Source organism: Ambystoma mexicanum, chromosome 12, assembly GCF_040938575.1.
Source record: "Ambystoma mexicanum isolate Mex_15411 chromosome 12, UKY_AmexF1_1, whole genome shotgun sequence".
In the NCBI taxonomy this organism is placed as follows: Eukaryota; Metazoa; Chordata; class Amphibia; order Caudata; family Ambystomatidae; genus Ambystoma; species Ambystoma mexicanum.
In genome coordinates, this window is record NC_090936.1 from 934,078,542 (window position 1) to 934,100,303 (window position 21,762).

The 21,762-nt window shown below is 45.1% G+C and overlaps 1 protein-coding gene across 2 annotated transcripts in view; it reads left to right on the top strand.

The window, feature by feature from the left end:
- LOC138514123 (protein NEDD1-like) overlaps nucleotides 1–21,762 on the top strand; it is a 1,022,049-nt gene that overhangs the window by 651,799 nt on the left and 348,488 nt on the right. For both annotated transcript variants that reach the window (XM_069629422.1, XM_069629421.1), the window contains exon 8: nucleotides 20,700–20,805. In XM_069629422.1, coding sequence (XP_069485523.1) covers nucleotides 20,700–20,805 — 106 coding nt within the window. The remainder of the gene's footprint in view (nucleotides 1–20,699; nucleotides 20,806–21,762) is intronic.

The window sequence follows — 21,762 nt, forward strand, 5'->3', positions numbered from 1 at the left end:
TCGGCCAGGTATGCTTGGGAGTTATGGTATAAACTTGGTGCAGTATTGAAGTTCTTGCCTGAGGATAAACAAGAAGCCTAAAGTCTAACACCAAGAGTGTTCACAACATGGCTGGCTCAGAAGCAATCCATCTAAGAAGGGAAGGCCTCCACCTCTATCCCGATCTGGACACCTGCCTGACTTGTGCCCCAACCTTGGATTAAGGCTGGTGGGACACACAGTACACAGAGATATCTGACATGGTTGAGCTTCTCTATCAAATACAAGAAGTCATCTAGAGTTCCTTCAAAGTGCACAGGGCATCCCTGAACACTGCAAGCCTAGAGTTGAAGCCTTCTCAGGAGCAGATTCATAGCATACTTGCCAAAGTACAGTGTTGTATTAAAAGGATGTGACTGAAGTCCAAACTTTCAAGTTTCTCCTGGTCATGCAGTCGTCCTGCTTTCCCACAGTCCGGAAATGCAGATTGTTTGTATTCACTGCAGAAGTTTCTAGCCTTGAAGTGGCATCAAATTTCCGGGAGACAGGACAACAGAATTCACCTCAAGGATATGTTCCAAAAGGACCTAATCGGGTAGCATGATGAGAGGAACTTGAAGGGGGGACCCTTAATGCAACCATGCACCAGGATTCTGGTAACAACTGATGCATTCATGGAGGGTGGGGACTCCGCACAGAATTCTTCACGCCAAAGGACTGATTGCCAGCGGAAAAGCTGTTACACATGAACGTGTTTGAGGTCAGAGCCTTGTTTTGAGCACTGAAATCCTTTTTATTTCCATTGAAGGGAATAGGTGAAGGTTCACATGGACAACACAATATTCTATATCCAAAAACAAGGAGGAATGAAGTCTCAAACCCTGTACCCGAGGAATAAAAGCTGTGGCAGTGAGCACTACAGTAAGGAATGTTCCTGAAGCCTTTTTATCTACTAGGAGACAGCAAATCAGTTGCTGATACGTTAAGTAGAGCAGGGCAGACCTGCCATGAATGAGAGTTTAAACACGACCAAGTAAACTACATATTTCTAGCATGGGGGTTATCTGACATAGACCCGTTTGCCACTTAGGGGAACTCCAAGTGTGAGTGGTTCTCCAGCAAACATCCACAAGGAGGCAGCCTGGAAGAAGTGTTCTCGATTCCTTGGAGCAATACATTCCTTTAACCAATGCCTCTTCTGCTAATCCCTCTTTTGCTAATCCCCAAGGTCGTTCGGCCAGTAAGACTGCAACTGTGCAGACTGGTCCTAATTTTACTGGCAGGAGGGTGACAGAATTGGTTCTCAGATCTGCTATCACTTGCCCAGACACAGCTTGGATAACCCTTGACATTTTGTCCCGAAAGGGAGGCAGGCTTGTCCACCACAATGCTTTATTCCTCTGCCTCAAGGACTAGCTCCCGAATCCATGGAATGTGGACATGTTGCTATACCTCAAGACTAGAGATACTTTCCTCTGCAAATGCTCTGTCCACCATTAGTGGACTGCTCTACATTGCCGTGTTCAGAGCATTGATCCTCCCTCCTTTCAACCTCATCAAATTCTTTGATATCTGCTGCATCTTGTCAAGGGAGGCTTGGCACCCTCATCCATCAAGGTCCATTTAGCCATTTCTAGATGCACTTGACCACCAGTACAACATCTTTGTGGACACAAAGCTTGTTTAAGGAATTCAGGACATTTCCCCAAGTACAGAAGATTGTTCCTTTGAGGGAAATGAATAGCATGCTTTCCAAATTGATGGGCAGGCCTTTAAGTCCTCTGTACATTTGAAAAATTAATTTCGTCACTTCGAAGGCAGCATTTTTTGTTGATATTACTTTGGCTATAAGAGCAAGTGATGTGCAAGCTCTGTGTGTTCAGCAACCATACCGGACATTCCACAAGGGTAAGATGCTTCTTTAAACAAATCAGAATTCATGCCTAAAGTCCCTTCTCCATGCCACTAAAATGAGCCTCTGGTGCTCTGGGCTTCCTTCAGCACATTAGTCACTGGCAGAAAGATCTCTGCATTACCTGAATGTTAGTAGGGTACTAAAATTCTATCAGGACCACTCCACCCTGCTGTTCTTAGTCTTTGGGCCTAATGGTACTGGCAAACGGGTCTTGAAAGCCGCAATTACATGGTGTCTTTCAGCCTACAATGCTTTTTTGTCACAAAGTCTTGAATACTGCTTCCTGGTAAGCCAAGGGCGTACTCAACCCAAACTGTATCATCCCCAACTGCCTTATTAGAAGGGCTTCCATTTGAGACCGTTTGCAGAGTTGCAACATGGTTAGCGCCATGGATTACCTTCACACGGTTTTGCTGCATCAACAGGAGGTTGATTGAGTCCAGGGACGAAGGATGGTCCTGCACAGCATCTTCCCCTATTGTGAACCTTTCTATATTAATCTTCTTCGTCCCTATCTTCTGTGCTTGTATCTGCTTGTAATCTATTCAGCAGCATGTGAATATATGAAAGACCCAGTGGTAGAGAAGAAAAGAGTTACTTACCTGTAACTATGGTTCTGCAGCATTGGTAGCTAGAATCACATGCGATCCACCAGCCAACCTGCATAAAGCTCTGTGTCTTGTATGTGTTAAAAATTCTGAAAATGGACCCAAGGGGTGGATCCAAGGTAGAGGGAGCCCATTGGCTGAGAAGCATGTGTGGAACCTGAAAAATAAGCTTCCCTGAGTAGTCTCCTACCCTCGGCTTCATTGCATTATTAAAACCACCTATCTCCATTGTTTTTCCTTTTCGCAGACTTTATTGCATTGATGTATTTTAATACATTGGTTTGGTACAACGGTTGTTTCCTGTCAGACCCTCGGACATTGTTGTTTTTGTTTTTTTATTTCTAATGCGCACCACACCCAAAGTTAACAGGGTGCAGCAATAAGAAGGTGCAAGGTTTACAAAGTTACAAAATATGTCACAGTACAACAGAGTATATTTGCAGGTAATATTAAAGAGGCAATATAAACGTGTCTCACAGTATGGATACAAATGTGCAGATTATAAACAAGTTAGGAACCACAATTCACTAGATTACGAGATGGACTAAGGTAACCTAGCTGAGGACATTGCGGAGGTGTGACTGTGTGGTCCTTAGAGTTGAGCAGGTTGATATAGTTCTTTCTAAGGTGTAGATATGGTTGGTTTACTCTTAATTCGTGTGGCAAAGAGTTCCAGAGTTTAGGGGCCTTCACGGGGAAACTGTTGCTGCCAATCTTGGTAAGTCTGAATCTCGGTATCACAAGGCAGTTGGCATTGCAAGCTCTAGTTGGTCTGATACGCGTTCTTTTGTTTAGTCTATCTCCAAGGTAGCTGGGGACAGCGTTGTTTAATGCCTTGTGGGTCAGAGAGATCATTTTTAGCAGTATTTTATTATGGGTGGAGAGTCATTTATGTTGGCGTCTGATAGAGGAGGTGCGTTCTTTTATTTATGCCTAATGCTGCTCTTAGGGCATTATTTTGAAGGGTTTGTAGCCTCTGGATGATGGCTTTGTTAGCACCACTGTAAGGAGCATTACAGTAATCGAGCCTAGAGAGTATTAGTGCTCTCGCCAATATCATGCAGCTGTCATTAGAAAGGAATGGCTTACCAGCTCTGATGAGCTTGCAAGTGTAAGCGGTGGTAGAGGCCAAAGATTTCACTTGTTTATCAAAGGACATAGTTGAGTCGAGGTAGAAACCGTGTGTTTTTACCTCCTTAGTTACTTTAATGATGTTTCCATCAATAGTAAATGAGGAGTATTCGTGGCCTAGTTTGTTGAGGTTAGAGTGGGTACCCAGCATAATCAGCTCTTGTCTTATCATCATTCAGGCATAAACCATGTGTGGCCATCCATGCATGAATGATGAGATATACCCTATTCACCAACGCCAGGTCCTTACCGTGATCCCCGGAAAGAGGGAGGAGAATCTGTGTTTCATCTGCATAGTTAGAGTAGTGTAGATGATACCCAGATGGTCCAGATCATCGAACAAAGGTTTGGTGAATATATAGTATCGTTTAGGGGAGACTCAAGAGCCCTGAGGTACACCACACAGAATGAGGGTGCGGTCCGCCGCTGCCGATGGGGAGAATACCCTCATAGTTCTCTCACTCAGGAATGATTCTATCCATCTGATAGCCTCAGTAGAGAAGTGAGCTGCTGAGTCCAGTTGACTGCATAGGACCTTATGGTCAAATGCAGCTGAGAGATCTATTAATAGGAGAAGGGCAGTCTTCCTTTTATCTCTCAGCTCATCAACCTGTGTCTTTAGGTTGATCAAGGCAGTTTACGTCCCATGTAATGGGCGGAAGCCGGATTGTCTAGCTCCTAGGAGGTTATGCAGTTCAGGGTGTTTTTGAATCTGGTTATAAGCGACTTTGTCCAGTATTTTAAGTAGGAATGCTACCGTCGTAATGGGACGGTAATTAGTAGGGATAAGCAGATCTAGTGTTTGCTTCTTGAGGAGTGGGGAGTACCCATGATGGTTTTAGGTTGGCAGGAATAGTGCTGGAGGAGAAGGAAGCATTGATCAATTTGGAGATAAAAGGTGAAAATCTCTAGCAGCCTCTTTTATAATCTGGGCTGGGCAGATGTCGCCTTTGCAATTAGATGGTTTGAGAGATGAGATTGTTTTCTCTACCTCTAATATTGAGGTTTTGGTGAAGCAGAATCTAGTAGTCATGTCTGTGGGTGTGTCACTGGACGGAGGGGCATTAGAAAGATACTGTGAATTCAGAGAGGCTTTTATTTAGTTTTATTTTATTTTGGAGTGTATTTATTTTGTTGGCTAACGCCTGTGGAATATCTGAGCACCAGGTCTTGTTTTTGATGCATATGTCAGGTATAGGAGTCAGGGACTCTAATTCTTTTACTATGGTGAATAGTTCCTTCGTACCCGAGTTAGATTTGGCAATACTTTCATTATACGAGTTCCGTTTTGCCAGGCAGACTTCATTTTTGTAATGCGTGGAGATGGTAGTTAGCTTGACTTTATTCTCATTGGAAGGGCATGGTCTCCAGGCAGTTTTGCATTTCCTTTTTAAGAGGCGTAGGTCCTTTAATTGTGGAGTGAACCACTTGTTTAAGTGGGCTTTAGGTTTGCATGCTCTCAGTTTACGTGGGGCAATTTTATCCAAAGTTGTGAGCATGATTTTGTCAGCAGGTCCGACTGAAAAGTGCAGTCTTGCAGGAATTGGAGCCAAGGTCTTTCGAACCCATGTGACTGTATAAACTCGTTGTTTACTGCACTGACATAGTATTGCACAGAGAGAGCAGATGACACTATGGGAGGGGTGTGTATGCCCTACTCCACCCATCATCTCTCTCCCTCTCTTTCACTGTACTATTTCCACTTCTGTCCCTCAGATGCTACTCCTCCTTACTACTCGCCTCCACCCTCCATTATTACTCCCTAATGCCCTCCCTCCCCTCTCCACTACCTGTCCACACCTCACTACAACTACCTCCCCACACCACTATTACTCTCTCCATGCCAACTCTTTCTACACACTACAAACCCACTCTCCACACTGCTATCCCTCTCCACAACAGTCTTCTACACTCCCCTTATACTATGCTACATCCACAACTTATGCTGCAGTCACTACTTTCGTCACCTTCCTTTCACTCCCTACTCGCACTATTACTACCACTCACACTTCACACACACTCAAACTTCATACCACTCTCTCCCAGCAAACAGCTCACCTTGCACACTACTTCAATAAATCTACTTCACACTCCTCCGCTCTGTCCTTACTCCAGCTGATCACCAGCCTGCTCCTCCCTTGACCTCACCCGAATAACCCAAACCTTCCTGTTTCCAGCCCCTCTTTTATCCTGACCCCTTCTCTCCCACCATTGGCTCACTTCTGCACCTGGTTCTCCTGGCTAACCTCTGGCTGTTCTTTCTCTGGTGTTGCAGACAGCAAAACATTCAAAAAGGCTCTTAAGCCCCACCCCTTTCATATCTGCGGCACTGCTCCTCCTCTGCCATGACGACCAACAAGAAGGAATGTCAAGGTTTGTGTGAGGGCTTCCTGGCTTTTCAGGTCTGATGGATTGGGGATCGTGCTGCTGTGTGACCCCTGTGAAGGTAAGCATTCTATCCAATTTTATCTTGCCTGACATTCTATGACCAGGTTTGCTTTGGCGTTCTGCCAGCACATATTAATTAATAGTGGGTGGATTGTGGAGGAGCGCTCTGCACTCCAGTTCACATGCATTACTGCAGCAGGTCACGTAGAAGCATACTCTATTCCCTGCTGCTGAGATACTCGTGCTTCTTCAGTGTAAGTATTGGTCTTTTTCAGGTGTTTGCTGCCGGTGTCTTTGCTGATGATGGGGTCAGGTGACAGGTCCTGCAATTGAAATAGAGAGGCACTGGCCAGAATGGTGCTGTACAGGCATGGGGTGATAGGGAGTGGTAGTTCTGTCATACAACCAAGCACAAGATGAAGCAGCAGAGACGGAGGCCCTCTCAGCTGCCACATCTCACCTCAGGGGAATGACTGGCTTTGGCATTAAGCCTGGTACTCCTCCCTGGCCATGTTCAAAGGGGTCCTGACCCTCACCATACAGGGACAGATTTCTAGCCTTGTTAAAAAGCCTCAAGCTTCAAAATGGTTGACTTTCATACAGTGACTTGCATACAGTATGGCAAATGCTGCAAAATGTTACCCATTTTGAATAGTGCAATGTTCACTGTTATTAGCATGTCTCATGCTCAGTAATTTGAGTTTAGACGTCCAAGATTTCTGTTGTCAATGTCCTTTGATGGTACCCATTTGGGGTCCTGATCAGTAGTGCCTAACAACTGTTGGTGAGAGATGATACTGGATGGTTGTCTTCTGACTTTGTTGATGTGATTGCATTGCTGGACCAGGGCACCAAGTTGGCTATAGTCAGTGCTCCAGATAAGATTTTGAGGTGGGAGTATTTTACTTTTTATTCTAAAGTTTGAGAGTAAATGTGATTTCAAGGGAGTAAAAATTAGTTTTCTCCTACACAAGAGAGTAAAGCATATGTGACATCCAGCCGAGGCGTGCAAAAGGTTAACTGTGTAGACATCATAATCATGTGGTTCACATCATAACAGAAAAGCAGATTTCTCTCACAATTAACAGATAAATCAGTGTGCAGAAGCACAAGCACCCTCTCACAAATCGAACCAATGAGCACTAACACTGTGAGCTTCCCCTGCATGCAAAGAATAGGTACAAAAGCCGCAGAAGCTGCTTAACCCTTCCCTCACACAGACAAGGTCAGCTTGAGTAGGAGCCGTTCAGGCTTCCATCACACAGAGGTGTTAAATCAGGACAACAGCAATACAAACCTTCATCATGTAGAACAGGTTGAGTTAATCCACGCAAGGCAAAGCAAGAGCAGAAGATACCCACACAAAACAGAAAAAGAATGGGTCTCTGCAGTAGAACTCCCCTCACATAGAACAGGTGCAAAATATTCTTCAGGAGTGCACACTCCCTAATATAGAAAGGGTATGCCCTGGGCATCTGTAGATCATTATTTCCTCTCATGGAACAGGAATGTCATGGGTCTCAACCAAACAAGATTAGCACAGATAAGGTCACAGCAGTATAAGTTCCACTTGCATAGATATGAAATGGCATGGCATGCAGCTGTGCAAGCACCCCCACACTGAACAGGTAAACCAAGGTCCCAAAAGCAGGCTGACTTCCATAGTAGAAAGGGAACAGATTATGCCTCAACAGTCCAACTCCATCACAAAGAACTAGCCCAAGCTCCCCTCATATAGAATAGGAATTGCTTACTAGCAGTGGGAGCACCACCCACATAGAACAGGAGAAGTTAATTGCCTCTGTGCTGCAAGCTCCTCACAGATGGAACTAATATAGCGTATATCTAAGTTACTAGTTCAAATACGAAGGCTAACTCTGGTTCCAGAATCAGAAAAACTTCACATAGCAGGAATTTAGTAAACCATAATTAGAAGGAATTCAGCCTTAGAACAGCAAATGATGTGTGTACCAATTCCCAGTCACTATTCAGCTGGTCCATTTCCTGAAGCACTTTACAGAAGGTGATGCTAATATTAGAGGAGGCTAAGTCACTCAATGCAACTTTCATTTTTACTGGACTTTTGATCTCTTCTGTATATATTGTAATCTTTAAGACTCGGGCAAACCTGGCCAATTACGTGCAAACGTGACTTGTATTCTGTGTTTTGAGGTTTGATGGTAGAATTGTCTGATTAAAGTCTGCATTTACTGGAACTAGTTCTACTTAATGTTATGTAAGTGTTGACCAGTTCTTAATATGTAAAAAAAATAAGTACCAGGGCCGAAATATTTTTGAACACTTCCCTGACACTTGTAAGGCAGGCATGGTATCAGAAGCATGACACGCTAGGAATATAGTTCGAGGGTTTTTATTGAACTTTGCATGGGTTGGAAAAACGCCTATTCTAAACCTAATTGCTGATGATGGGAGCAAGCTATGACCATCAAAATAAAGAAAATGCTGCCCTAGTCATGTTGTGTCAAAGCAAAGATGGCCTATTCTAAAAAAAAAAAAAAAAAAAAAAAAAGCCAAACCTTACTCTATATAACAAAAGGGTGTGGGGTGATGACTTGTATGACAAAAACCAGTGTATAACAAAATGAAAAGGTCCAAAGGTTTTAGTACAGGACTGCTGAACTGTAGCTTCCCCTTCCCCACGTTTCAGCACTGGTCAAGATGGAACAGGAGTCGAGCTTGGAGTACACTCAAAGCTCGTGGCACATGGAAGCAGTCCTTTACGAAAGGCATGGTCTTCCTAAGCAAAGTCTCATTCACTTTTGATCAAGAGTCTCTCCACTGGGAAATCATGCTGTACAGTTCACATACTAAATGTTACAATCAACAAATAGTTCAGGTCCCCCTCCATCGGGCTCAGACCTTTCTCTTTTCCTTTTGATGTGGACTTCCCTCAGCCGGGCTCAAGTCCATGTGCTTTCTCACAAATGTCTCACAAGTAAAGGCTCCCCTCGATCGGGTGCAAGCCTCTTCACCTTACTGATCAACAACAAGTTTGAAGCCTTTCGATTGTGCAAAGGGGTTTTGCTGTGACCTTTGCATGACCACTTCTAAATTTGTTCATTCAGTTCTGCACTTTCACTCAAGGACGCCCAGTCAGAGACCTTCGACGGGGCACCTCAGGTGCCGGACCACTCTTCAGTAGCTGATCCTAGAGTCTTTCTGTATCTTGGCAACTCCCTTTTGCCGCTTAGCCTTCACTCTCAACTCTCAATATGGGTCTTTCAAAAAGCTGTTCACTTTGCAACAATCGTGCAGCTCGCAGTCTTTGCTTCAAAGCACACCAGTATCTCACATTTCCCTCCAACTCACTGGTTACACGAAGCTGCATTATTGGCGGCTGCATTCCTGGAGCAAAGGATATACTCTGGAGGCTGTAACTCCTCTCTGCCTCCATCAGACTTGCAGGAGGGCCCCGGATATTGTGCACGTATTTCCAAGCTTTGCTCCGTATTCTTGCTAGGTTTTGCTTGTGCTGTTAGCCGACTATTTGGAGATAGTTCACCATACGATGGGGCAAAGGGCATTTCCCCTCTCACTGCCCCGTTCGGGTCTGCCACCACTCCTTTACGATACTGCTGGCACCATGGAGGTTTTGCTCATCAGTGCCTTTCGCCTCTCTGTCCGTGTACCCCATGCTCCGCCTTTTATCCCAGTGGGTAAGGATAATGGGATTCAGGTGTGAGTCATTGTAGGCAAGTGCCTGACTCCGATGTTGGGGACATGTAAAACAGACTGGCTGGGGTTGAGTCTGTCTTCCCCCAGAGTGCTCCGTCCATGTAATAGTGTGTGTGTGTGTGTGAGTGAAAGAGGGGGGGGGGGATAAAGTTCCTAGGTAATATGTTGTGGAATCAAGGAAACAAGAGTGGGGATCCGCGTCTCACCTCTGGGTGCCCCACTCCTACGCCCCAGGTACCCCTCACCCAGGTTATCCTCCCGCAACGGTCAACCCCCATGAACTGGTTCCAAAAGCGATGGCCGTGTCCTGGCCAAATGGATGACGGATCAAAAGGCACTAAGTGGTGAGACACCCTTAGGTTTCTCACACACTGCAGGTGGGAACCACTCATGCCACCACCCATAGCTGCTCCCGACAGTGTTGATGTATTTTTGGTTACACTACAGCTCGCACCTGCTCATTGTAATTGATGGATGCACTGACTATTGCCACTTCATAATTAATGTGAGTCTGAGACTAAGTCCCAGGGTTAAAAAATAAGTGCCAGGGCTCATCCTGGCAAACACGCCACAAATTAAGCACTGGACTGTTCTGATATGATGGTGCAGAGAGGCAAGCAATCAATGCGCATATCTATATCTAATCTCGTGGCCAAATGTTGGTTGGCCCGAGTAACCCTTCGATCCTTCAGAGTTCACTACACTATCGAGGTGGTAATGATCACACTGCTTGAACTTGCAGGAAACCTGCATGAAGTTCTACACAAGAGTTAAATACCTATCTGGATTACCACTAAAGTAGATGAGTTTCCATTTCATTACAAATGCAACCATTTCATGTTTGTTTTGGTACAGTGCTTGCGCTGACTGCAGAGTCAGGCTTTGAATGTTTTAAGTGTAGTTTTGAAGATTTGAGAGGCTGTGACCACTATGATTGCTGTAATGACAACCACTCACGCTCTAGTTAGGGCCTCGATACTGCTGACCATTTATAGTATCATTTACAACATTGATTGCATGTTAACACGTATAAGTTAGATATTGCGTGCTCATCCGTGCCACAGATAAGGTTTTGGAGTGGCAGTAATGTGCACACTTTTTTAACAATTAGTGTAAATTAAATTGTACGAGTAAACATTATTTGTGCTAGCAAGAGTGTAAATGGCCATTTAGGTCGAAAAGCTTGTAAAATCAAAAGCTGAATGCGCATTTAGTGCGCATTCGGCTTGGTGAAAAAACCGAAGCCAATAATGCCAAACAAGGGGAGCAGGGGTTGCGTGGGTGTCCCCCGCATACATTAAATGTAAAGTTGGGCACACATATAGACATTCCGTAAAGCTCGAGTTTTTCGGGCTGCAGTCTTTCAACATAGATCTGTAAATAGCATGTGAAACGCAGCCAGAACATTACTAAACTTGAAAATTAATAGAACACAACTAAAACAGTTATGTAGCAAAGATGTCTGGCTTCAAACTCGTAATTACATTTTTGAAAAACCTTCTCACACGTTAATATGTATGAACACACCACATAGATGCATACTGATGCATCATGCACGTTAAAATACCTCGGCAGGTTGAGCACTCGCTGTGATGCCCGAGAGATCTGCAGTAACTGGTTCGAATCCCAGCACGGCCAATTCGGGCTTTCATCCTTCTAAGATCGATAAACAAGTATCAAAATCGGTTGGGTGATATGTAATATGTTCTATGTAAACCACTTTGGTGAAAGCCCTATATAAACAGCACATCATTATCATTGATGACAAATACACACAACAAAGGAAGTCTGAAAAGGTAGCAAGCATGCATATTCGCTAAAAAGCTTTGTTTGTTAAAAGAATACTTCCCAAATGAATTTCATTTTATTACTGCTATGATCCTAAAATGCTAGGAAAATAAATATACATGCATGATGAAATGCATCATTTCCATGAGCACCTACAGACCCAAAATACAGTAGAAATTGAACAGAAAGAAACCATTCCTTCTCACTGTGTGCGGTTTCCGTGCAACACAGAGAAACATTTCTGAACTGCCCTTACATGGCCTGCAGTTTCATTCATGCAGCTAATCAAGAGGTGTTCTGGTTTCCATCAAGTCACTTGTCCTTTGCATTGCACTCGGCTCTCAACTGGTGAGTAAATGGTACGCACAGAAAGATAAAAGGTGCCATGTTTACAAGATTTGAATGCCTAAAAAGGCCCAGTATGTCGCTTATCTGGAGGCCTGGCCATAGTGCTTAATAAAAAACATATCGATTTAACCTTTCCTGTTTAATGTATCTTTCCGGCCATATCTGTTCTAGTTTCTGCCTGTTTTGGGCATTTATGTTGGCTCTTGGCAGGCACCAGGCTCATAACCATCATGAAGACCAACATTAGAATGAGACTATTTACTTGTGACTATTTAACTTGCAGGGGTTCAGCCAACATGGAGGCACACACATAGCTCAGTTACAAGGAACTGAGCTATGCGGTCTAGTCTTTTGGGTGTGGCAGGCTTGGGACTATTTTACCTGGACTACTTTGGGTGTGGCAGGCCTGGGATTATTTTACCTTGACTACTTTACCTGAGACTACTTAAACCACACCCAAACTGCAGAACTTGCTTTGCGTTATTCTGCTGTGGGCAGCGTAACGCTCGCCGTGTCCAGTTCATTGATGCCAGCTTACCTGAAACCAAGGACCTGCAGAGAGAGAAAGAAAACTACAAAAATTACCTGGAACAGTATCCTGTCTTCAATCCACCGCTGACTTCAGTTCCACTCACCTGAAGGAACGAACTCCATCATCCGGCACCACATGCATCCTGGAATACCATAACCTGGAAAGAGGAGCAAGAAAGACAGCATTAGTGAGCGTTTACTCACGTTTCCTTCCGAATGAAGAAAGCCAGCCAATTATTACCTGGGTAGTCTTCTCCTGGTCAGTATCATTGCTGGAACATTACGGCGCTCGGAGAGGAACATCGCAACCTGCAAGGAGAGAAAAGACCCAGGTTAGCAATATAAAAGGCGAAACAGCACCACGCATCGCTCATTACTCACCGGACAGCATCGCGCACTCTGCGCTTTCGCCTACCGGCCCATGCTCATCTTCAAACTGCATGACAACACCAAAATGCCTTTCCATACCTAAAAGGAAAGAAGCAAGACATTATTATTCAAACTAAGAGGAACATAAGAACTGCATATAAAGACTGTAAAGCAGCAAACCTACAGAGTCGCAGCAGGCCTGGATTCCCACAGGGGGCTTGCACCAGTGAAGTAACTTGGTCGCTGCTCGCCTCCCACATCTACACGTCCCTGCCACGAGGAGCAGGACGGAGAATCCACCTCTTACAATATTAAGGTGACGAGAAGGCCCAAGGGAGAGGAAGGAGTTGAGGCCAAGGGAGGTGGGAAAACATAAAGACAATCTGGTATTGAATCCAGCTCTCCTATATTGCAGACACATCTTTAACCAGAGGCCTTACCAAGGGACCGGTAGAGAGTTCGAGAGTGCAAATCACCCAACCAGGGCTCGGTGGCGTCCCCGTGGATACCAGGTGAGCGTAACAGCAACTTGGCTGACACATAGCAGGATGGAGCACTGCACATTCCCTCATCACAGGGGCTGCTTGCCTAATTAACTGGAAGTTATTTCCCGTCCTTCAGTTGGCACAAGCGGCTTTCAGCAATAATGTCATATCCTTCCCTTTAGGTGTTTGTGAACACATAACTTCAAACCATGTGTTTTCTGAAGGACACTTTTTAATGCATGTCCTCCCATATCTATTAGCTATGCTTTCACATACACACGTGTGTACAAACACTTGCACACTCTTCTCTGTCTCTGTCTGTCTCTCTCTCTCTCTCTCTGTTCTTCAGGCATGTGTCACTTATCATTACAAGCAAGGCGGTTTCTCTTTCATGATGACTAACAAAGTCGGAGGAAGGTCAAATACTCACTCACTCCAACTGATGTGCTGGTAAAGGGTGCTTGCATCTTTTTCGTTTCTCGTGGGAGTTGATCAGCCGGGATCCTTCGCTGTCGCAGTCCTTATTTTATTTATTTTATTTTATATGCAGAGGAACAATGCTCTTTCGATCACAAAACAACGTATAATAGACAAGAAATCAGATTTGACGGGAAGCAGTGAGTTTCTTACAATGCAGTGGGTTTCAGTGACATTCTGGCTAGGTTGTTAAGGGAGGGTGGAGCACCCAAATGTCCATTGAAGTAGAGCTTGTTGTGCCGCAAATTCGCATTCCTCGCCTGCAAACTGGGAAACCGGATCACTAAGCACTTGCTCAATGGTGGGCCGCTGATGCCGACCGCCACCGGCAGCGCATCACTCGGTTGCACACATGACTGGAAAACAGCCCACACACAACTATTCTTTGGCGCACATAGCCTAAAGAAATTAGAGGGAACATTTGCGAGAAGATGAACTTTCAAGCTAGATTGCAAAATACGAAGAGATGATGAAGAAGAACCAATGGAGAGAGGGAGAGAATTCCAGTATTTAGGGGCTAAGAGGGATAAAATGGGAAACGGGAAGAAGCACGGGGGGGTTTGGGGACAGTGAGAAGAAGCAGATTCTGTGATCCAAGGATTCAAGAGGTAGAATGGAATGAGACTAGCAAAGAAAGATAAGGCGAGCCAAGCTTGATTACATTTAAAAACAATAGAAAGAAAATGGAGAAGACAGGATTCAAAGGGAAGCAGTGAAATAGACAGTTAAGAAGATGTGATAAAGGAGTGAAAAGGTAGAGAAGAGCAGACGAACCAAAGAATTATAAAAAGATTGGAGAGGAAGATGATGTGAAGCAGGAAGGCTAAGAACAAAAGAGCAGTAGTCGATATGAGAAGAGACCAGGCAGAACATAAGCGGTTTAGTAGCATGAAATGAGAGGTAGGGGCGAGCACGGCAGATGTTTAAAAAAGGCTTAGAGATAGGAGCGAGCTATAGAAGAGATATGCAGTGTAAAGGAAAGCAAGGGATCAAAGATAACCCCCAAATTGCGTGCCTAAACGGAAAAAGGCAGAGACGTAGGAGGAAAAAAGAGACTTGAGGAGGTAGGGTAGATGGTATAGTTGAAGCTGGAAAAAACGGTATCACAGTTTTAGAAGGCTTGAGGTGTAGGAAATGAGAAGACTTCAAGTTTTGAACAGCGGAAAGGCAAGTTGATGCAGTGGAGTGCAGGATAGTCAAAGGAAGAAAAAGAGAAAGATTTGTGTATCATCTGTGCAAAGATGAAAGGAAAGATTACATGAGAAATCAGAGCAGAGAGTGGGGCAGTGTAGAAAGAGAAAAGGAGAGGCCCAAGTACACACTGGCGTAACAGGGGCCCCCGCAGCCCCCGCGGTGCGGGGGGGCCCACGGTGTGGGGGGCCCCACCAGCACATGGCTGGGAGGGGGCCCCAGAAAAAAAAAATATATATTTTTTTCTAAAAAAAAAAAGTTTCTTTTGAAATTCACTCTGCATTCATAAAGAACATTTCTGTAACAGAAATAATTTCTTTATGAAGGCAGAGTGACTACAAAAAGAAACTTTCTTTTTGAAGTCTGAGGGCCCCCGTACCTCATGACATGGAAGACCCTAGGCTGGAGGCCTCCATGTCATGGGGTTGGGGGGGGGTGGGGAACCCTGTGCCTTCAAAAAGAAATTGTTTGTTTTTGAAGCCACTCAGCCATCATAAAGAAATTATTTTGATTATGGTTCGGTCCTTAACTGAAATAATTTCTTAATGAAGTTATAGTGACTTAAAAAAGAAACAATGGGGCTCATTCTGACCATGCCGGTCCGGAAACAACGGTGCTGGTAAGCTTACAGGCACTGTTGTTTCCGGACCGGCATATTACAGGTCTGCCTGGTGGGGCTGCCGTGCCCGACAGGTCTGACCCTGCCAGGCACATCAGCCACGGTAGGCAGACCTGTCACGGAAGCACCGGCACCGTTAACAATGGTGCAGGTGCTTCTGTGTCCCCATTCCCGTGGAGTCTGGGGTTTAACGAAATTACCGGCACCTGATTTCCCAGCCGCCGGACTTGAAATAGCACGGTGGCACCGGGAAGTCAGGCCATAGTAATTTTTTATGGGTCTGGCGGCAACTCGCCGGTAGCACCGGCACGGTTACCGCTGGACCCGTAATGAGCCCCAATTTCTTTTTTAAGTAATAGGGCCCCCCCTCAACTCCATGAGGTGTGCGTGTATGAGTCTATGGTGAAAGGGTGCACACTCAAATGTATAGCCGGCTGCCTGTGTGTGTATGGTGAAAGGGTGCACACTTAAATGTATGGGTGGCTGTGGGGGTGTGCCTGCATGGTCAAAGGGTGCACACATAAATGTATAGGTGGCTACCTGTGTGAGTGTATGGTGAAAGGGTGCACACTTAAATGTGTGGATGACTGGGTGTGTATAAGGTGAATGGTGTGTGTGCTTGTGTACAGGGGCACAAGAAAACCTTCATTTCGGGGGGCTAACCCTTCAAATGTTGGGAGAGGCGCTAACTTCACATGCGGTGGGGAGGGGGAAACCTATTTGTGTGGGCGCATCCAAATTATTTACGCATTTTAATGAGACTATTCTAGTGCAGATTCAATGTTACAAGCAGTTAACTCTCTCCTATAAGTCTCCTGTTCCCTCTCTACCCTTCCAATCACTCCCCTGGCATGCAAGTACTAAACCCACATCACGATTTCAATCGCCTAAACAATGTGGCATTTGAATGCAGGTACTAACAGTGAAATGCTTTACGTTGGTAATTGCTGGGTTCTTGTTAACAGCAAAAACCAGGTGCCGTTTAAAATCTGTGTCCTGTTCGGTCTGGCAACTGCTCTAAAGGTTAGCCAAGTTGAGTCAATATAGCCCAAAATGTCAGGGGGGGTAGTGCTGAAGCCCAGTCAACTCAATGGTGTTGCGCTACTACTTGTGTTTAATGCCTTGCTTACTCCTAGCCCTATTCTTCCTCGTCCCAGTACTTATATACGAGGCAGTACGTGTGTTTGAGGCACTCTGCCTCATACAAAAGTACTGGGAAGAGGTAGAGGTACATGGAGGTAATGCCTGATTTAGCTACCTGTAATCTTCATCACTCCTAGTGCCACTGTTCCTCATCCCAGTACTTACCTATGAGGCAAGGAGCCTCATACGAAAGCTCTGGGACAAGGAAGAAGGACGCAGAGGTAATTCTGGGCCAAGGAGCTGATTGTGGAGGTTGGGGTGGTGGGTGGGAGGGAGAGTGGATGTGTGGGGGGGCAGGATTGTGTGATAAATCATAATGGTTGTCCATGTCCAGGCTAAGCAGGCATGATATGTGGTATTAGTGGCTAGAGAGGCATTTTGATTTAGCCAGTCTAGTCATTCCTCAGTTTGGTATGACTTTCTTTTAACTGGACATTTCTGATAAAGTAGTCCTGCTAACTTTAATTACCTGGCTAGATTGGCATTTGGGTGCTGCCAGTCTAGCCATTTCTTACTGCGGCATTGTATATTTTTTTGGGCATCTGTGATAAAATGATATGATGTGATTCAAGTAATTTATAATGCGCCTGTACACAAGTGTACACAAGGGAGGGATGATAGAGGGAGGACAAGACAAACAATCTCACTAGGCCTTGTGTCATTGTGAGAACGAGAAGTGCAAGGGAAAAGGGAGCAGGGAAGTGCAAGTGAGAGGGGAGGGGAAAACAGGGCAGCAATGCTCTCAGTAAGTGCAGCCAGGGCAGAGCAGCTATTGGTTGTGCAAGGAGAACAATGGACTGCAGGGTTACAGTTACAGCCCCTAAGTGCATGGTAGGCCCGGAGGCAGTGCAAGGGTGACCAATCAAGATAGAGCCTGGACTCAGAGAGACTCTGAGGGTAGCCAAGCAGCCAGTCAGTACAGCAGACAGGTAGGTCAGGTAGGTCAGCAGGGGGGAGAGAGAGCGAAAGCAGCAGAGAAGAGGAAAGCTTTTAGCTGCTTCCGAAACGTCAGGTTGTCCGCCTCAAGTTTGAGAGGGGCAGGGAGGCCATTCCAGTTGGAGGCACCAGCAGAGGAGAGAGGTCTACCCCCACTCTCTGCCTGGAGAAATGTCTAAGCCTTAGAGAGTTGGAGGTAGCTGAGTGAAGGGTTAGAGAAAGAAGGTATTTTGGAAGAGAGCATTGGATTTAGTGTTGGCACTGGCCCCAGAAAGCCTTGTGGGCAATGCAAAGGTTCTTGAACTTGATCCTTGCAGCCAGTGGAGAGATTTCAGGGCTGGAGAAATACAATCCCAGGGCTTGAGGCCAAGGCTAAGTCTTGCAGTCCTGTTCTGGATTATTTGCAGATGACGGAGACTAGAGGAAGACAGATTGAGAAAGTGGCTGTTGCAGTAGTCCAGCTTAGAGACAGTGAGCTTCTGGTGGAGAGTGAGAAAGGGAAGAGTCCCTTTGAGGAGGAGCAGCTGGTAGTGGGACTTCTTGGTGATGTCCGAGATGTTAGGAGAGAAAGAGAGTGTGGCGTTGAAGATGACACCAAGGTTTTTTGCCTCGCAGGAAGGCAAAGGAAGAGGGCCCAAGGTGGTCTGCTATAGTGAGAGAGGAAACACAGTGGCAAGGGCCCCAATGAGAAGGATCTCTGTCTTACTGGCATTAAGGCAGAGATTGTTGGAGGCGCACCAATCCTGAATCGTGGATAGACAGTCAGGAATGAGCAAGAGAGGAGAGGAGGATGAGGGGAGCCTGAAGGAAAGCTGAGTCATCCGCACAACACTGAAAGTTAGAGGATAAGGTAGAGATCAGGGAGGCCAAAGTGGCCAAGTAGAGGTTGAAAAACCAGCGTGAGAGGATAGAGCCCTGGGGAATGCCACAGGTAGAGAGAGGTGGCGGAGAGAATGGGACCACGATCGACCTGGGAGCGGAGTGGCGGTCCAAGTGGAAGTAGGTCAGTCACTCTAGGGTCTGATCTGTGATGCCCAGGTTCTCACAGAGTCGATTGATCAGGATGGCGATGTTGACCCTGTCGAAAGCAGAGGAAAGATGAAGGATGAGAATAGAAGGAATGCTGGAATCAAGGTTAGAGAGCAGCACAGGTGTTAAGGAGAGCAGTTTCCATACCTCTGGCAAGAGTTTGCTCAGGAAAGGTGGAGATTGAGCGATAGTTTTCCAGCAGGTAGGATCAGCAGACTGCTTCTTGAGGAGTGGGTGCACAAGGGAGTGCTCAAAGGGAGAGGGGAACATTGCAGTGGCGAAAGAGTGATTACAGAAATTGGCCAAGGCTGGAGTGAGGGTGTCAATATGGGCTTTGATGGTTCTGGAGGAGCAGCGGAGCACCTGTTTGGACGACACTTTCATAGATCGGACTTGTCTAGAAACCTCGTCAGGTGTTGTCAGAGAGAAAGAGGAAAAAGGAGGAGGAGAGAAGAGATGGCCAAAATGGGCCGAGAGAGGAAGAGGACATAGAGGACAGGATGTCCTGAGATTTAGCAGAGAAATGAGAGGCCAGAGCTGTACAGAGGGCATGGGAGGGAACAGAAGAGGTATAGACCACAACAGGATTGACCAGTTCCTTGCAGATTTTAAAGAGTTTGGCCGTGTTGTTCGAGGCCATGGAGACACATGCTTTATTGTGTGCTCTCTTCTTGATGAGTGTTATTGCTTTGACTGGCATTTTGCTGAAAACAGTCTAGGTATGTCTAAATGTGGCCTGGCATTCTGTACTATAATGTTATTACGTGTTTACACTGGTCTACATTGTGCAGCCAGTTGGAAGCATTAATGTTCCTGTGCACTGTTGGTGACTTGCATGTATTGGATTGTGTTACCCTACAAAACAATTGCAAACACTCTGGCTTTATAGCCAATTTATCTTAGAAAGTGTGCTGTATATTGCATTAAAACACATATTTATATCTTTTTCCTAGTGCAGTGTGCGGCATACCCCTTCAGCAGCACGTTCATGCGTATTGTGCAAGCGTGACAGTCTAGGCTGGCCGAGACTGTGGCGCAACCCGTGATTTGTTGCCGAGTTGGGGGGCCCCCTCAGCATGGCTCGCAGGAGGGCCCCCACATTTTGGGTTACGCCACTGCAAGTACAGAACCTTGAGGGACACGGCACAGAGAAGGAAGTGAGGAAGAGCTGTTTCCTGCCCAAGTTATAGTATAGGACTGCTGAGAAAGCGGAGCAAAACCATTCAAGGACAGGCCCAGTAATACCCAAAGAAGAAGGGGAGGAAATGAGAAATGTGTGATGAACAGTATCAAATGCCGCAGATAGATCGACAAGAATAAGTATAGAGGAGAGCTTAGAATGACGAGTAGAGAGAAGGGAGTTGGAGACATGCAATAGAGCAGCCTCGGTAGAGTGAGAAGGGCAGAATCCAGATGGCAGAGGTGGTAGGAGAAAATTAAGATTATGGATACAATGGGCCTTATTACGAGCATGGCGGTAGCCGTGCCTGTATGGCAGGCACGGCTACAGCCATGCTCGCTACCAGCACCGCCTCCCGTGATTGAGTGGGAAATGTTATGGTGCTGTACCTTCCAGCGTACTCGGAGTAGGGGGTTTGAGGTTGGGAAGGCTGTCAAGGTTGGGAAGAAGCGAGGGAGAGGCTGGATAAGTTAATCACATGTGCAAGATGCAAGTCTCGACCTCAATCATTTATTAAAGACTTGATAAACATATCATATGCCACAGGCAGTCTCAAACCTTTCAAGCTTTGATGCAAGAGACTTTCATTAATTTCATACTATATCTAGAGGTGTCAAATCTTTAAACATTTGAACCAGAAACTTGGATACAAGATGATAAACAACGCAAAGTTGATCCGAGGCCAGGAACAACCTTAAAATGGACCTCAAAAGGAAGTTTAGGTTTCACGTTATGACCATACTCGCTCATTTTGGTCTGTAGACTGTGCGACATACTGTTTCCTAATTTGAATGCATATGAAATTAAAATCAAAGCTAAGTGCATGTAGTTCAGTGTGCTTAGAGCCATCTGCGATTTATGTTTTACCTGCTTTTTTATATTTCAGTTTTGTAACAAAATATCTTCACGTAGATCATCTGTATTTTCTGTAAATAAGAGAGCATCTCTTAAAGGAAATCCGAATGCTGGAGAAGGCCAGAATTCCAATATAGGTAAGATATTTTAATTCATCTGCATACATTTGAGTTTTAAGTTTGTTTTCTCACCAGCATCAGACAGTAATGGAACTAATTTGAATCCAGGCAACACTGGTAAGTGCATCCATAGTGCAGTATTTTCATTAAATCAGCCGTTCTAAATTTGATCGCTTAACTAGGCAACAATTGTAACCAATGGTTGAAGTGGGCGGGAGCGGTGTTCCTCTACTTCTTTTAATTAAGTTTTACTGTTGCTATACTTTTATTTTTAAAAGGAAACCGTTCCGGAACGGTTTCATTTTAAAATAAAAGTGTAGGAAGAAGTTGAAACGTGCACTTTCAGTACAATGCACTGAACGTTCCTTGAAACAACAGGCACATGCGTTTTGGGGTTTGTATTGTGCGTGGCGATGGGGTTTGTGGGGAGCGGTGCAGGCCAGTAGGGAACATAGTTCCACTACTTCTTTCCGTACACTTCGACCACTGATTGTAACAATTGTTACTCAGGGGAGGCCACGTTTGTCTGCAATGTATTCTTTGCATTTCTGGTGACCTCTCTAATCTGTTTTTCTAAATGTTGATAAAATATCCAGATCCATGTTCTAGGCACATTTTATTGAGGTTGAGACTCAATTTACTCCCTACTCTGGAAGTCCAATCAGCCAGAGATATAACTCAATCAGATAATTGCTGTATGAAATGTGATGCTAATGAATGCCAAACATTAAAACATCTGGTAATTAAGTGCACAGGCACAAGGGAATTGAGAGTCTTGAGACTGAGAATCTGTCCATGATACTAGCTGGCTAGGCACTGATGAATGTTGGTTTAGAGCTTCTTCTGGGGAGGAAACTTTTTTAACGATAGAAATGGTAAGTTTGTTGAGAGATTTAAAGCTAGATAGTCGTTAAGAAAGGAAACTCATGTGATAATTGTATTTTTATTTTAGTTTGTTTTTTTATTTTTATATAT